Genomic DNA, 17,293 nt, shown 5'->3' on the forward strand with positions numbered 1-17,293 from the left:
TTTTCCAGAGATTCTTTCCATCCACAAGGAAGAAAAGTATTTTTTTTTCCAAAAAAAAGACAACTTCGCAAAACAGTTATATAAAGTTCATCTTTTGTGAACTATTACAAGCACATTCTACTCCTCTTCATTCAAATTATGTTAATTTGAATTGAAATTGTACAAAAAATATCTCTTGGGTTGTTTTATTCAAACTGCTCAATACACACTACTTGATCATTTGAATTTGAGTAAAAGTTGATTTTTAAATCAACAGCGGTATTTTCGGTGTCCACATCACCCACCTTCATCAGGTTCTTTGCCTTCAGCCCGATTCTGCGGTTCATCCTGCAGTTGTTTCATCTCCGCCTTTGGCTTCTTCTTGTTTTTCTTGGTCTATTTAAAAAAAAAAGAAACCAAGGACCATTTAAAAAAAAATAAACAGCCAACTCACTACACGGAGCTGTTGAATATGGAAAGCCTCAATCTATATTTGCGCACTGTGCCTATGAAGCATTAAAAGTGCTGTGTGAACTTTTCAGCGACGGTTTACTAAAGCAGCTCATTTCAAGAGATAAAATAGTGTTTGCGAAGATGGTGTTAAATAAAACGGAGAAGGGCGGTGTTTAAAACAATGTACAAAAAAATGCAGCGATTGGAAACGTTATCTGCGTTATGTCAGGTTGGGGCTATAAATAGAGCTGGAGCGCCGGGCCCGGGAACATCGCGGGTGAAGGTGCGGCGAATAAGGGAACGGGCCCAGAAGAGGCGAGGGCCAAGGGGCAGCACGGGCCCAGCCCACACTGCGATATGTGTGCGCACTTGGGCCATGCAGCAGAGCAGGTCTCCGGTTGTCCTGGTTAATCCTTGCCACTGGACCAAGACCGAGCTCTGTCGAGCCCGTGTGGTGGCTGGTGTGCAACGGTCACCCCACGTTAAAAAATCCACGCACAGGCATCTTCCACCCCTTCAATTGGAGGTCAGGACTGGAACATCGTGTCCAGTGAACTCTTGTGGAAGCAAGTCATACTTGTTCAGGGACCGCCTATGATGATGTGACTAAAACAGCATGGTACGAATAGATGTACTGCTCTACAAACAGCCAATTTTATATTGGCCTGTTGCTATGCTGCAAAAACAGTCATCCAAGTCCCACTCACCCATCACCCCTGTGCTGGCTGACCTGCATTGGCTCCCGGTTAAGCAATGCCTCAATTTCAAAATTAACATCCTTACTTTCAAATCGTTCCATAGTCTCATCACGCATGGCCCCTCCCCACTTTTTCTCAACTCCTCCAGCTCCAGAACCCTCCGAGATATCCGTGTTCCTCCAATTCTGGTCTCTGGAGTATCCCGGATTTTAATCGCTAAACCAGCGGCAGCTGTGCCTTCAGCTGCCAAGGCTTTAAGCTCTGGAATTTCCTCCCTAAACACCTCTGCGCCTCTCTCCTACTTAAAACTTACCTCTTTGACCAAGATTTGGGTCATCTACCCCAATATCTCATGTGGCTCGCTGTCAAATTTAGTTTTAGAAAGCTCCTCGAGATGTTTACCCATGTTAAAGGCGCTATATAAATATAGGTTGTTGATCATCTTAAATGCACCAACATTATAGTTCTATATTTAAGCTAGGAATTTATTTTAATTACATGAAATTACTGAAATAGTTTCAGCACTTTGGTCTAGCTGTACATTTGAAAAAACAAGCAACATGTTAAAAGCTTGACTGCATCTTGTACATTAAGCAACTTCATTAAAAGGAAACATTGGAGAGCATGGGCCTTACGCTGAACATCCATAAGACGAAGGTCCTCCACTAGCTTGACCTCGCTGCACAGCACTGCCCTCCAATCATCAAGATCCACGGCGCGGCACGCGGCAATGTGGACCACTTCCCATACCTCGGGAGCCTCTTATCAACAAAGGCAGACATTGATGCGGAGATTCAACACCGCCTCCAGTGCGCCAGTGCAGCCTTCAGCCGCCTGAGGAAGACAGTATTCGAAGACCAGGCCCTCAAATCTACCACCAAGCTCATGGTCTACAGGGCTGTAGTAATACCCACCCTCCTGTATGGATCAGAGGCAAGGACGATGGATGTACAGAAGACACCAAGTCGCTGGAGATATATCACCAACGATGTCTCCACAAGATCCTGCAAATCCCCTGGGAGGACAGGCGCACAAGCATCAAGTGTCCTCGACCAGGCCAACATCCCCAGCATTGAAGCACTGACCACACAGGAGACCGTACCAAGTACCCAAGGGCACACAAGCCGATTCCCTCATTCACATCTGTACACAATGTGCAACTGTAGCTTGGATACGGTAGTGTAGTGGCTTTGTTACTGGACTAATAATCCAGAGAACGTAGATTTAAATCCTACCATGGCCCTTAGGGATTTTGAATCCAGTTAAAACCTCGGTTCAAAAAGAGCTGGCATCAGTAAAAAAAAGTGACAAAGTATTGTATTGTCTTAAAAACCCAACTACCTGCTTGTCCAACTTGCAGCCCTGAAGAAGCTGCAATTTCCTACAATTAAACATTAAGACAGAAGTCATTTGGCTCCTGCCACAAACTTCATTGATTCCACCCCCTCTCCCTGGGCACGGTCTCAGGCTGGGCATCATACCGGACTTTGAGCGGAGCTTCCAACCCGATATTGTCTTCATCACAGAGACCACATTCTTCCACCTCAACAGCGTTCATCTCCGCTCCCGCCCTGCTGAAACCCCCAGCCATGCGTCTGTTACCGTCAGAGCTCCCCTCTACTCCAATACCTTCCACAAACCTGAACTCATCCAAAACTCTGATGTCCGCACCCATTCTCGCTTATCCATCACCTGTGCTCACTGACCTACAGTATTTCCTGGTCCATAAACGCCTCGAATTTGAAATCCTCGATCTTTTTTGCCCAAATTCCTCAATGGCCTCACCTATCTCTAACCACAATCCTTCAAGAGCTCGGCATTTCTCCAACTTTGGCTCCTTTCACCCCACCACTGGCGACCATGCCTCCAGGCATCTTGACTCTAACCTCGAATCCCCTCCCCGACACTCACTCACCCTTCAAGACCCTCCTTAAAACCCACTCCTTTCACCAGCTTTTAGTCATTCCGAATATCTCCTCTTGCCTCTGGTCAATTTTTGTCTATTTACGCTCCTCTGAAGTGCCTTGGGAAGAGCTTGGTCAATGAGGTAGGTTTGAAGGAGCATCTTAAAGAGAGAGTTAGAGAGGCGGCGAGGTTTAGGGAGGGAATTCCAGAGCTTAGGGCCCAGGCAGCTGAAGGCACAGCCGCCAATGGTGGGGAGATTAAAATCCGGAATGCTCAAGAGGCCAGAATTAGAGAACTGCAGATATCTTGGAGGGTTGTAGGGCTGGAGGAGGTTACAGAGATAGGGAGGAACGAGGCCATGGAGGGATTTGAAAAAAAAGAATGAGAATTTTTAAATCGAGGCATTGCTTAACCAGAAGCCAGATTAAGTCAGCATGCACAGGGTGATGGGTGAGCGGGACGTAGTGCGAGTTAGTGCGAGAAGATCGGCCAGGAGTATGTTGGAATAGTCAAGTTTAGAGGTTACAAAGGCATGGATGAGGGTTTCGGCATCAGATGAGCTGAGGCAGGGCTGGATGTTACGGAGGTGGAAATAGGTGGTATTTGTGATGGCACAAGTTGTTGGTTAACTAATGCCTTTTACGGAATTAAATCTGCCTTCCTTACACAGTCTGGCCAATACATGACCCAAGTCCCACACCAACTTACTTGACTCTTAACTCTCCTCTGGGGTGGCCTAGCAAGCCATTCGGTTGTATCAAACAGGTTCAAAGATCATCATCATCATAGGCAGTCCTTCAGAATCAAGGAAGACTGGCTTCAACTCCCAAAGTGAGTTTTCTGGTGGCTGAACAATTCAATACAAGAGCCACAGACAGACCCTGTCACAGGTGGGACAGACATTCGTCGAGGGAGGGGGTGGGTGGGGCTGGTTTGCCGCGCGCGCCTTCCGCTATCTGCGCTTGACCTCTTCACGCTCTTTGCGTTGAGACTCGAAGAACTCAATGGCCTCCCGGAACTTTCTCCACCTCGGGCGGTCTTCGGCCAGGGTCTCCCAGATATCAGTGGTAATGTCGCAATTTACCAGGGAGGCTTTGAGGGTGTCCTTGCAACGCTTCTGCTGCCCACCTTTGGCTCGTTTACCATGACGGAGCTCCGCATAAAGCATTTGCTAAGGGAGTCTCGTATCTGGCATGCAAACTACGTGGCCTGCCCAGCGAAGCTGATCAGAGTGTGGTCAGTGCTTCAATACTGGGGATGTTAGCCTGGACGAGGACACTGATGTTGGATAACGAGCATTGCGGGAGCATCTTCATCACACAAGACTGTAGCTGTTCAAGGGTGACCCCCCCCCCGCACCAATCGGGTGATCTCGCGCAGGTCACTCAACCACTGGTGCCTCAGGAAGAGATACCACGCACGCACGGCCACTCAGCGAATGTAAAGGGATTGCGCATGTACAAAAGACTGGAGGGAATATTTAATACTACCTTCTCTGGGGAACTAGGTATCGGCAAATAAATGACGGCGACTTAACCGATCCCATGGCATATTCAAAGACAACATTCCTCCCACAAACCACCACTGCCAACACCACTAATTGGCCATTCGTCTCATTTGCTGCTTGTGGGATCTTGCTGTGTAAAAATTGTCTCCGGTATTGACCTACATAATAAACAGGGTTTACACGTTAAAAATAACTGGTTGTAAAGCACTTCGAGAATCCCGAGGCCACAATAAGATGCCATATAAAAGTTATTTCTTTTATTGGTTTCCTCGCTGCCGAGCCAAGCCACGCGCCTCGGCTCTTCAGTGAATCAGTGGTCGACTCAATTGCTGTTGAGACTCTTCAGCCGACCCTATAGTCACTTTGCGAGGTGGTAATTTGCTCCGTATGTTCCTCGAGTGTGAACCAGCTGCTCAGTTACAATTACTTCCCATTCTCCTCGGTCTGTAATTTTGCCGTTGTAAATTTTGGATACAATCATGCATTACCATGATTGGAGCATGGGCAGATACAGCAGGAGCAGCGAGAGACAGTGGAGGGATGTGATCGGGGCCCAGGAGAGGCATGAGTTCAGGGCCAGGGGCAGCATGGGCCAGCCCACACTGTGATATGTTCACGCTCGGCCTGTGCAGCAGAGCAGGTCTCCAGTCGTCTTGGGTAATCCTCGCCACTGGACCAAGACCTCGCTCTGTCAAACCCGTGTGGTGGCTGGTGTGCAACGGCCACCACACATTAAAAAAATCCACGCACAGGCATCTCCCACCCTTCAGGATGTAGTTCAGGACCTGGAATATTAGGCCATTCATTGAAACACCGGTGAACTCATCCTTTTTTGGCGTGGAAGCAAGTCATCCTCGTTTCAAGGGACTGTCTGACAATGATGACCACAAAAAGAACTCTTAGTAAAAATTATGCAGTGATCAACTAACCATTACCTCTCACTTGCTGTCCCTTCGACATTAAATCTATATTAACTACAGCACAGAAACAGGCCATTCGACCTAACAAGTGCTTATGCTCCACACGAGCCTCCTCCTACTCTAATTACCTCTTCCCACCCTGCGCCCATATCCCTCTACTTCCTTCACACTCATGCATTCATCAATTGTCCCTTTAAATACATCAATGCAATCTGCTTCACCCACTGCTCATTTCTCTTGGTCAGTGCTACGCTCATCTTGGAATTTTGCCTTTTTATTTTTCTTATTTTGCTTCCATTTTCTTATAAAAGGCAGATTTAAAAAGAGAATAAGAACATAAGAAATAGGAGCAGGAGTAGGCCATACGGCCCTTCGAGCCTGCTCTGCCATTTAATAAGATCAAGATCCTATAAATCCCCATGGGAGCACAGGTGCACCAACATCAGTGTCCTCGCCCAAGCCAACATCCCCAGCATTGAAGCACTGACCACACTCGATCAGCTCCGCTGGGCAGGCCAGACACGAGACTCCAAAAGCAAGTGCTCTACTCGGAGCTGCATCACAGCAAACGAGCCAAAGGTGGGCAGCGGAAACATTTCAAGGACACCCTCAAAGCCTCCCTGATAAAGTGCAACATCTCCACCGAATCCTGGGAGTCCCTGGCCCAAGACCGCCCCAAATGCATCCGAGCGGGCGCTGAGCACTGAGTCTCGTCGCCGAGATCATGCAGAAATCAAGCACAGACAGCAAAAAGAGCGTGCGACAAACCAGTCCCATCCACCCTTTCCCTCAACGACTATCTATCCCACCTGTGACAGAGTCGGTGGCTCTCATATTGGACTGTTCAGCCACCAAAGAACTCATTTCAAGAGTGTAAGCAAGTCTTCCTCGATTCTGAGGGACTGCCTATGATGATGATGGCTGATCCGATCATGGACCCAGGTCCACCTCCCTGCCCACTCCCCATAGCCCCTTATTCCCTTATCATTTAAGAAACTGTCTATTTCTGTCTTAAATTTATTCAATGTCCCAGCTTCCACAGCTCTGAGGCAGTGAATTCCACAGATTTACAACCATCAGAAGAAATTTCTCCTCATCTCAGTTTTAAATGGGCGGCCCCTTATTCTAAGATCGTGCCCTCTAGTTCTAGTCTCCCCAATCAGTGGAAACATCCTCTCTGCAGCCACCTTGTCAAGCCCCCTCATAATCTTATACGTTTCAATAAGATCACCTCTCATTCTTCTGCATTACAATGAGTAGAGGCCCAACCTATTCAACCTTTTCTCAAAAGACAACCCCTCATCTCCAGAATCCACCTTGTGAACCTCCTCTGAACTGACTCCAAAGCAAGTATATCCTTTCGTAAATATGGAAACCAAAACTGCACACAGTATTCCAGGTGTGGCCTCACCAATACCCTGTACAACTGTAGCAAGACTTCCCTGCTTTTATACTCCATCCCCTTTGCAATAAAGGCCAAGATTCCATTGGCCTTCCTGATCACTTGCTGTACCTGCATACTATACTTTTGTGTTTCATGTACAAGTACCCCCAGGTCCCACTGTACTGCAGCACTTTGCAATCTTTCTCCATTTAAATAATAACTTGCTCTCTGATTTTTTTTCTGTCAAAGTGCATGACCTCTCACTTTCCAACATTATACTCCATCTGCCAAGTTTTTGCCCACTCACTTAGCCTGTCTATGTCCTTTTACAGATTGTGTGTGTCCTCCTCACACATTGCTTTTCCTCCCATCTTTGTATCGTCAGCAAACTTGGCTACGTTACACTCGGTCCCTTCTTCCACGTCGTTAATATAGATTTTACATAGTTGGGGTCCCAGCACTGATCCCTGCCGCACCCCACTAGTTACTGATTGCTAACCCGACACTCAGTTTTCTGTTAGTTAGCCAATCCTCGAACCATGCTAATATATTACCCCCAGATATTTTATCTCTGCAAGTCATCAATGGTTGGGCGGAGGTGCATCACTGGGACATGGGTGGATGCAGGCAGTATCACTGGGAGTCGCTCTGCCGAGAGCGCTGAAACTATTGCCTACCTGGAGGAACCACTGCAGTCTCGTCCTCAGAGACTTTTTAAAATAAAAATAATACAATACGCAACACCTGCTTCACCCAAATCTAATTGTTCTCAGGGCCCCAACTGCAGTCTTTTTCCAACTAAACAGGTTTGTACTCTATTTGCGGTACAAGGAAGTGATGTACAGATTCTTGCCCAAAGGCAATTAAAACTCCGCTGGGCGGGCCACAATGTCCGCACGCCAAACATGTGACTCCCAAAGCAAGTGCTCTACTCGGAACTCCTTCACGGCAAACGAGCCAAAGGTGGGCAGAGGAAACGTTACAAGGATGCCCTCAAAGCCTCCCTGATAAAGTGTAACATCCCCACCGACACCTTGGAGTCCCTGGGCAAAGGCCACACGAAGTGGAGGAAGAGCATCCGGAGAGCGCTGAGCACCTCGAGTCTCATCGCCGAAATCAAGCGCAGGCAGCAGAATGAGCGTGCGGCAAACCAGTCCCACCCACCCTTTCCCTCAACCACTGCCTGTCCCACCTGTGACAGGGACTATGGTTCCCGTATTGGACTGTTCAACCACCCAAGGACTTGTTTTTTTTTTTTTAAAAAGAGTGGAAGCAAGTCTTCCTCGATTCCGAGGGACTGCCTAGGATGATGAAAGAGTAAATGCTGGGTTTGGTATGAGGAACGGTGCAGCGTCGAGATTTTGGCTATCATCCAGAGTGGCTGCAGCCCATCTGCTTTACAGCCAATGAAGTAGAAACATAGAAAATAGGTGCAGGAGTAGGCCATTCGGCCCTTCGAGCCTACACCGCCATTCAATGAGTTTACGGCTGAACGTGCAACTTCAGTACCCCATTCCTGCTTTCTCGCCATACCCCTTGATCCCCCTAGTAGTAAGGACTTCATCTAACTCCTTTTTGAATATATTTAGTTAATTGGCCTCAACAACTTTCTGTGGTAGAGAATTCCACAGGTTCACCACTCTCTGGGTGAAGAAGTTTCTCCTCCATCTCGGTCCTAAATGGCTTACTCCTTATCCTTAGACTGTGACCCCTGGTTCTGGACTTCCCCAACATTGGGAACATTCTTCCTGCATCTAACCTGTCTAAACCCGTCAGAATTTTAAACGTTTCTATGAGGTCCCCTCTCATTCTTCTGAACACCAGTGAATACAAGCCCAGTTGATCCAGTCTTTCTTGATATCGTCAGTCCCGCCATCCCGGGAATCAGTCTGGTGAACCTTCGCTGCACTCACTCAATAGCAAGAATGTCCTTCCTCAAGTTAGGAGACCAAAACTGTACACAATACTCCAGGTGTATACTTTTTGGAGTGTAGTCACTGTTGTAATGTGGGAAACGTGGCAGCTAATTTATGCACAGCAAGCTCCCACAAACAGCAATGTGACAACGACCAGACTATCTGTTTTGTTAATTGAGGGATAAATATTGGCCCAGGACACGGGGATAACTCCCCTGCTCTTCTTCAAAATAGTGCCATGGGATCTTTTACATCCACTTGAGAGGAGCAGACGGGGCCTCGGTTTAACGCCTCATCTGAAAGACGGCACCTCCGACAGTGCCGCGCTCCCTCAGCACTGCACTGGAGCGTCAGCCTAGCTTTATGTGCTCAAGTCTCTGGAATCCACAAACTCTGACTGTCAGGCAAATGTGCTGTCCACTGAGCCGCTGGCTGACACACGTCTCTGCAAGTTGTGGATTTAGCACTCCACTACAGAGTTCAAGGTTTGAGGAAGCTGTTGGAACAAAAAAATAAAAGTCAGATTTTAAAAAAGTTGAAGTTGCACTGGCTGGAGCTACAGCAGTTTGTATAACAAAGTTGCTTTGGAAAAGATTATGACCTCTAATTTGCAGTCAGCGGAAAAGCAAAGGCGTTCACCGCTTGTCCCGAAGAAAGATTCGCACAAAGATCTCACAACCTTTGTTGAAATCGGTGCAAGTTTCTGGGGAATCCCTAATTTGAGCTGATGTGACATCAACAAGCAGCCAATCACAGTGCAGGATTCTCACAGACTGGGAACCAGAAAGTAAATAAACTCCTTTGATTTTAACTTATTAAAAATGTTAGAGAGCAAAACAAAGATTGGGGCTCTCACCGGGAATAATGAACAAACTTTAAAAATTAAAAAAAGATGTTTCTTAAAAAGTGTAACTTTTAATAAAATGGAAAAATTTGACACTAGACAAAATTAAAATGGGTTTTTCAGGGCCATAACGTTTGTTTAGCAGTCAATACTGTTGATTGGTACCCCATCCATCATCATAAACATTCACTCCCTCCACCATGGCTGCAGTGTGTACCATCTATAAGATGCACTACAGCAACTTGCTAAGGCTTTTTCAGAAGGTTGTCCCACTCCAGAGACTTGAGCACAAAATCTAGGCAATACTGAGGGAGCGCTGCACTGTCGGAGGTGCCGTCTTTCGGATGAGACGTTAAACCGAGGCCCCGTCTGCTCTCAGGTGGATATTAAAAGATCCCATGGCACAATTCTGAAGAGGAGCAGGGGAGCTCTCCCCGGTGCCAATAATTATCCCTCAATTATCAATATAAAAAAAAGTGATCTGGTCGTTATCACATTGCTGTTTGTGGGAGCTTGCTGTGCGCAAATTGGCTGCTGCATTTCCTACATTACAAGTGACTACAATTCATATAAACAAGCACCTCTCAAACCTGCGACCTCTACCACCGAGAAGGACAAGGGCAGCAGGCGCATGGGAACACCACCACCTGAAAGTTCCCCTCCAAGTCTCACACCATCCTGACTTGGGAAATATATCGGCCGTTCTTTCATCGTCGCTAGGTCAAAATCCTGGAACTCCCTCCCTAACAGCACTGTGGGAGTACCTTCACCACATGGACTGCAGCGGTTTAAGGCGGCGGCTTACCACCACCTTTTCAAGGGCAATTAAGATGGGCAATAAATGCCGGTCTTGCCAGCGACGCCCACATCTTGGAAGGAATTTTTTTTGAATACGCTGTGAAAACCCATTACACCTGATCCAAAAGGTAACGAGGTATTTAACAGCTATATTTGCGCGGAAAAGCCCAAGTTTGGCAGTTTCCTTGATTTCACAGATTACACAGATTGCTGGCTGTGGAGGGATGGGGAACGAGAGAGACACAGCGCAGCCAATATCGGATCAGTGACTGACCGCAACTTCAGAATGTCTGCGGTCTGCACATGTGCTAAGTTCTGAAGCTGTGGTTGGTTTCAAAGAGGTTACAACGGCGAACACTGTTCATTCGCTGTTATTACCCACCTCAAATTCCGGGCCTTTTATTCCTGCTGAAACTTTACTGGGGTAGCTTTGTGCCGGGGAGTAAAACAAAGTGCTTCACTACCTAAACGGCGTGGCAGAAGAGTGGCTCCAATTTGGTAGCAGCTGCTTGGACTTTCTGCACTGCTTCCAGGTCGAGGCAGAACTCGCATCTGAAGATCTATCCCAAAAACAGATCTCCCATGTTTCAACAGGAACAAATGGGTCACGTTTATAGATTCGACTGCTGGTTTTGAGATTAGCCTTTAGTGTCAGCTGCGGCTCAGTGGGCAGCACCCTCGCTTTGGAGTCAGAAGGTTCAAGTCCCACTCCAGAGACTTGAGCACAAAAATCTAGGCCGACACTTCAGGGCAGTGCTAAGGGAGTGCTGCACTGTCGGAGGTGCCGTCTTTCGGGTGAGACGTTAAACCGAGGCCCTTTGGCCATCTGCTCGCTCAGGTGGACACAAGATCATCCTATGGCACAATTCCGAAGAAGAGCAGGGGAATTCTCCCCGGTGCCAATATTTATCCCTCAATCAACATCAATATAAAAAAAATGATCTGGTCGTTATCACATTGCTGTTTGTGGGAGCTTGCTGTGCGCAAATTTCCTACATTACAACTGTGACTACAATTCAAAAAAAAAAATAAGTACTTTATTGGCTGTAAATGCTTTGCGACATCTGGTGTTTGCGAAAGGTGCTATATAAAGGTCTTTCTTTTTTTAAACTAAATGAGAGTTCTGGCTACACTTTAAGTAATGCCCCTCCTGCTCTGCTCAACCATATTAATAGCACGTACCATCTCAGGTCTTCAACAATTTGAATAGTGTAACACATCGAATTTAATTCTGCATTTTAAAACATTACTCCAGCACATATGAACTTGTCAAAAACAATGAAAAAAAAAATTCTAATGAAGGATATTCACGTGCAAATACTGTTCGTTTTTAAAAATTCATTCTCGGGTTGTGGGCGTCGTTGGCAAGGCCGGTATTTATTGCCCATTCTCTAGTTTCCCCACTATGGTTTGTGTGGTTATTACTGGATGGAAAGACTCATTCACGCTCAATCTTTCCATTATTTTCAAATACCTCATGTAGCTGAAGTCAATCCTGGTTAATCCACACTTGGTACAGCACCATTTTGGAATACATCTTGTAATTTACAGCACAGAAGGAGGCCATTCGGCCCATCGTGTTCGTGCCGGCCGACAGAGCTACCCAGCCTAATCCCACTTTCCAGCTCTTGGTCCCTCGCCCTGGAGGTTACAGCACTTCAAGGGCATATCCAAGTACTTTTCAAGAGGGTATCTGTCTCTACCACCCTTTCAGACCCCCACTGGGTGAAAAAAGTTCTCCTCAACTCCCCTCTAATCCTTCCACCAATTACTTTAGTCAGCAGTTGCAGATTTGAGACAGTTTGTTTAGGTTTGATATTAGCTTACACAAACACCATACCTGAAAATCAAAAGTTATCGGAGACACACTACAAACCAACCTTTTCAGTTTTCCTCTCAGCGTCTAGTTGTTGCTTTACAAATAATTGAAGAATTTCCTCCTCCAATGGTTCGGCTCCTGCTCGTCCATTCGGCTGTGATTTCTGGAAATCAATGACCAACCATGAGCGTATTACATTTAGATTCTGCACCAAGGTTGATACAAGTAATGTTGACTTTTCAATCGTTCTCAAGTGGCACATACAGCTCAAATAGCTCAAAATTAATGGCAAAACCATAGTAACTGTTTATCCTGGACACAACTTACCATGAAAATTCCTGGGATAAGTATTGCTCAAAATATTACTCAATTGAATTTTTTTTTAAATTAGTTCATGGGATATGGACATTGCTGGCATGGCCGGCATTTATTGCCCATCCCTAATTACCCTTGAGAAGGTGGTGGTGAGCCGCCTTCTTGAACCACTGCAGTCCATATGGTGAAAGTGCTCCCACAGTGCTGTAAGGGAGAGAGTTCCAGGATTTTGACCCAGCGACAATGAAGGAACGCCGATATATTTCCAAGCCAGGATGGTGTGTGACTAGGGAGGGGAACTTGCAGGAGATGGTGTTCCCATGCGCCTGCCGTCCTTGTCCATCTAGGTGGTAGAGGTCGCGAGTTTTGGGAGGTAAATAGTTCCACAAATTAATCAGGACTCTCACGGGAAGACAATAAATTCAAGCACGATGAAAATATGTCCTGCGGCTACAACTTATACAAAGTTTCAACTGCATCAAGCCAAGCTATATTTAGAATGGAGCTGGGATTACCAACGCATCTTTCAATGCCTGTCCAAAAGACAGAGATGCTTTGCCAATTTCGTTATACTCCAATAGAGAGTAGCAAAATGATCTACACAGCACCCACCATAGAACTAACCATATGGGATAAAGGGGCTTTCGACAAGGTCCCACACAAGAGATTAATGTGCAAAGTTAAAGCACATGGGATTAGGGGGTAGTGTGCTGACACGGATTGAGAACTGGTTGTCAGACAGGAAGCAAGGAGTAGGAGTAAATGGGGACTTTTCAGAATGGCAGGCAGTGACTAGTGGGGTACCGCAAGGTTCTGTGCTGGAGCCCCAGCTGTTTACATTGTACATTAATGATTTAGACGAGGGGATTAAATGTAGTATCTCCAAATTTGTGGATGACACTAAGTTGGGTGGCAGTGTGAGCTGCGAGGAGGATGCTATGAGGCTGCTGAGTATCTTGGATAGGTTAGGTGAGTGGGCAAATGCATGGCAGATGAAGTATAATGTGGATAAATGTGAGGTTATCCACTTCGGTGGTAAAAACAGACACAGACTATTATCTGAATGGTGACAGATTAGGAAAAGGGGAGGTGCAAAGAGACCTGGGTGTCATGGTACATCAGTCATTGAAGGTTGGCATGCAGGTACAGCAGGCGGTTAAGAAAGCAAATGGCATGTTGGCCTTCATAGCGAGGGGATTTGAGTACAGGGGCAGGGAGGTGTTGCTACAGTTGTACAGGGCCTTGGTGGGGCCACATCTGGAGTATTGTGTACAGTTTTGGTCTCCTAACCTGAGGAAGGACATTCTTGCTATTGAGGGAGTGCAGCGAAGGTTCACCAGACTGATTCCCGGGATGGCGGGACTGACCTATCAAGAAAGACTGGATCAACTGGGCTTGTATTCACTGGAGTTCAGAAGAATGAGGGGACCTCATCGAAACGTTTTAAAATTCTGACGGGGTTAGATGCAGGAAGAATGTTCCCAATGTTGGGGAAGTCCAGAACCAGGGGTCACAGTCTAAGGATAAGGGGGAAGCCGTTTAGGACCGAGATGAGGAGGAATTTCTTCACCCAGAGAGTGGTGAACCTGTGGAATTCTCTGCCACAGAAAGTTGTTGAGGCCAATTCACTAAATATATTCAAAAAGGAGTTAGATGAAGTCCTTACTACTAGGGGGATCAAGGGGTATGGTGAGAAAGCAGGAATGGGGTACTGAAGTTGCATGTTCAGCCATGAACTCATTGAATGGCGGTGCAGGCTAGAAGGGCCGAATGGCCTACTCCTGCACCTATTTTCTATGTTTCTATGTTAATCCTGGAATTACATAACCTCACAACTCCCTGCATGGAGATTTTTCTTGCTCTGTCCTGTATCTCTGGCTCGATATTATTGACACCTCAATTACTGCAGATACTTGGCTTCTGTCCAGCCTTTCACAATTTTAAACACATTTCTTACATAATTTGCACCAGAAGAGCCCCATTCCCCTCCCCCCAACTTCTTTGTTGTATTTTTATTTCCTCATACCAGCCATAGTTCCGTTGGTCTCACTCTCACCTGAGTCAGAAGGCTGTGGTTCAAGTTCCACTTCAGAGACTGGAGCACATAAATTTAGGCCGACACTCCCAGTGCACTGCTGAGGGAGTGCTGCACTGTCAGAGGTGCCGTCTTTCGGATGAGACGTTAAACCAAGGCTCCGTTTGCTCTCGCAAGAGATACCATGGTGCTATTTGAAAGAGCAGCCAATATTTACCCCTCAAATCAACATCACAGAGAGATTATCTGGTTATCACATTGCTGTTTTTGCGAGCTTGCTGTGTACAAATTAATTATGCATTTATTACAACAGTAATGTGCTTCATGGTAAAGCATTTGGGAGGTCTAGTGGTCATGAAAGGCGCTAAACTGCCGAGGGCCCAGGGACAGCACGGTCCAGCCCACACACCGATATATGCGCGCTAGGTCCATGCAGCAGAGCAGGTCTCCAGTCATCCCGATTAATCCTTGCCATTGGATAAAGGCCTAGCTCTGTCAAGCCCATCTGGTGGCTGATGTGCAACGGTCACCACACGTTAAAAAAATCCATGCACAGGCATCTTCACCTCTTCCATTGGAGTTCAGGACTGGAATATCGGGTCCTTCATTGAAACATCTGTGAACCCATGTGGAAGCAAATCATCCACGTTCGAGGGACCGCCTATGACGATGATGATAGGAACAGCAGCCGACCATTTAGCCCCTCCAGCCTGTTCCGCCATTCAATGAGATCATGGCTGATCTGCTACCTAACTCCATATATCCGCCTTTGCCCCATATCCCTTAATATCTTTGGTTAATAAAGATCTATTAATCTCAGATTTAAAATGAATTGATCTAGCATCAATTGCCATTTGCAGAATACAGTTCCAAACCTCTACCTCCCTGTGTGTAGAAGTGTTTCCTAATTTCACACCTGATAGGCCTGGCTCTAATTTTTAGACTAGGTCTCCTAGTCCTAGAATCCCCAACCAGCGGAATTAGTTTTTCCCTATCTGTGCTCCTTAATATCCTGATAACTTCAATCAGATTACCTCTTAACCTTCAAAATTCTAGGGAATAAAACTCTAATTTGCTGATCACTCCTCGTAACTTACCCCTTGGAGTCCAGGCATTATTCTGGTAAACCTACACTGCACTCCCTCCCTAAGGTGTGCTAATCAGAACTGCTCACAGTGCTCCAGGTGTGGTCTAACCACAGCTTTGTATAGCTGCAGCTTAACTTCTACCGCCTTGTACTCTAGTCCTCTAGATATCAAGGCTGCATTCCATTAACCTTTTTGATTATTTTCTGTACCTGTTCAGGACATTTTAATGATCGATGCACCAGGACTCCCAATTCTCTTTGAACATCCGCTGTTTTTAGCTTTGCACCATTTAGAAAGTAGCCTGTTCTATCCTTTATCATAGGCAGTCCCTCAGAATCGAGGAAGACTTGCCACACAAAAGGTTACTGCAGAAGATAAAGGTACGCGGAGTCAGAGGAAATGTATTAGCATGGATAGAGAATTGGCTGGCTAACAGAAAGCAGAGAGTCGGGATAAATGGGTCCTTTTCGGGTTGGAAATCGGTGGTTAGTGGTGTGCCACAGGGATCGGTGCTGGGACCACAACTGTTTACAATATACATAGATGACCTGGAAGAGGGGACAGATTGTAGTGTAACAAAATTTGCATCTGACACAAAGATTAGTGGGAAAGCTGGTTGTGTAGAGGACACAGAGAGGCTGCAAAGAGATTTAGATAGGTTAAGCGAATGGGCTAAGGTTTGGCAGATGGAATACAATTCGGAAAATGTGACATCTACCTTGGAAAAACAACACAGTAAAAGGGATTATTATTTGAATGGGGAGAAATTACAACATGCTGCGGTGCAGAGTGACCTGGGGGTCCTTGTGCACGAATCCCAAAAAGTTAGTTTGCACGTGCAGCAGGTAATCAGGAAGGCGAATGGAATGTTGGCCTTCACTGTGAGAGGGATAGAGTACAAAAGCAGGGAGATCCTGCTGCAACTGTACAGGGTATTGGTGAGGCCGCACCTGGAGTACTGCGTGCAGTTTTGGTCACCTTTCTTAAGGGAGGATATACTGGCTTTGGAGGGGTTACAGAGACGATTCACTCGGCTGATTCCGGAGATGAGGGGGGTTACCTTATGATGATAGATTGAGTAGACTGGGTCTTTACTCGTTGGAGTTCAGAAGGATGAGGGGTGATCTTATAGAAACATTTAAAATAATGAAAGGGATAGACAAGATAGAGGTAGAGAGGTTGTTTCCACTGGTCAGGGAGACTAGAACGAGGGGGCACAGCCTCAAAATACAGGGGAGCCAATTTAAAACACAGTTGAGAAGGAATTTCTTCTCCCAGAGAGTTGTGAATCTGTGGAATTCTCTGCCCAAGGAAGCAGTTGAGGCTAGCTCATTGAATGTATTCAAATCACAGATAGATAGATTTTTAACCAATAAGGGAATTAAGGGTTACGAGGAGCGAGCGGGTAAGTAGAGCTGAGTCCACGGCCAGATCAGCCATGATCTTGTTGAATGGCGGAGCAGGCTCGAGGGGCTAGATGGCCTACTCCTGTTCCTAATTCTTCTGTTTAGAGTGGAACATAACATGAGTCCTTAGGTGGCTGAACAGTCCAATACGAGAACCACAGTCCCCGTCACAGGTGGGACAGATAGTCGTTGAGGGAAAGGGCGGGTGGGACTGGTTTGCCGCACG

General features: G+C 46.4%; 1 protein-coding gene across 2 annotated transcripts in view; it reads right to left on the reverse strand.

Moving 5' to 3' along the window:
• Positions 1 to 17,293, reverse strand: part of mtdha (metadherin a) — a 120,077-nt gene that overhangs the window by 79,829 nt on the left and 22,955 nt on the right. For both annotated transcript variants that reach the window (XM_070896686.1, XM_070896679.1), the window contains exons 2-3: positions 12,285 to 12,386; positions 285 to 375 (exon numbers count right to left, since the gene is read on the reverse strand). In XM_070896686.1, coding sequence (XP_070752787.1) covers positions 285 to 375; positions 12,285 to 12,386 — 193 coding nt within the window. The remainder of the gene's footprint in view (positions 1 to 284; positions 376 to 12,284; positions 12,387 to 17,293) is intronic.

The sequence above is a fragment of the Pristiophorus japonicus genome, chromosome 1, assembly GCF_044704955.1.
Source record: "Pristiophorus japonicus isolate sPriJap1 chromosome 1, sPriJap1.hap1, whole genome shotgun sequence".
Taxonomy (NCBI): Eukaryota; Metazoa; Chordata; class Chondrichthyes; family Pristiophoridae; genus Pristiophorus; species Pristiophorus japonicus.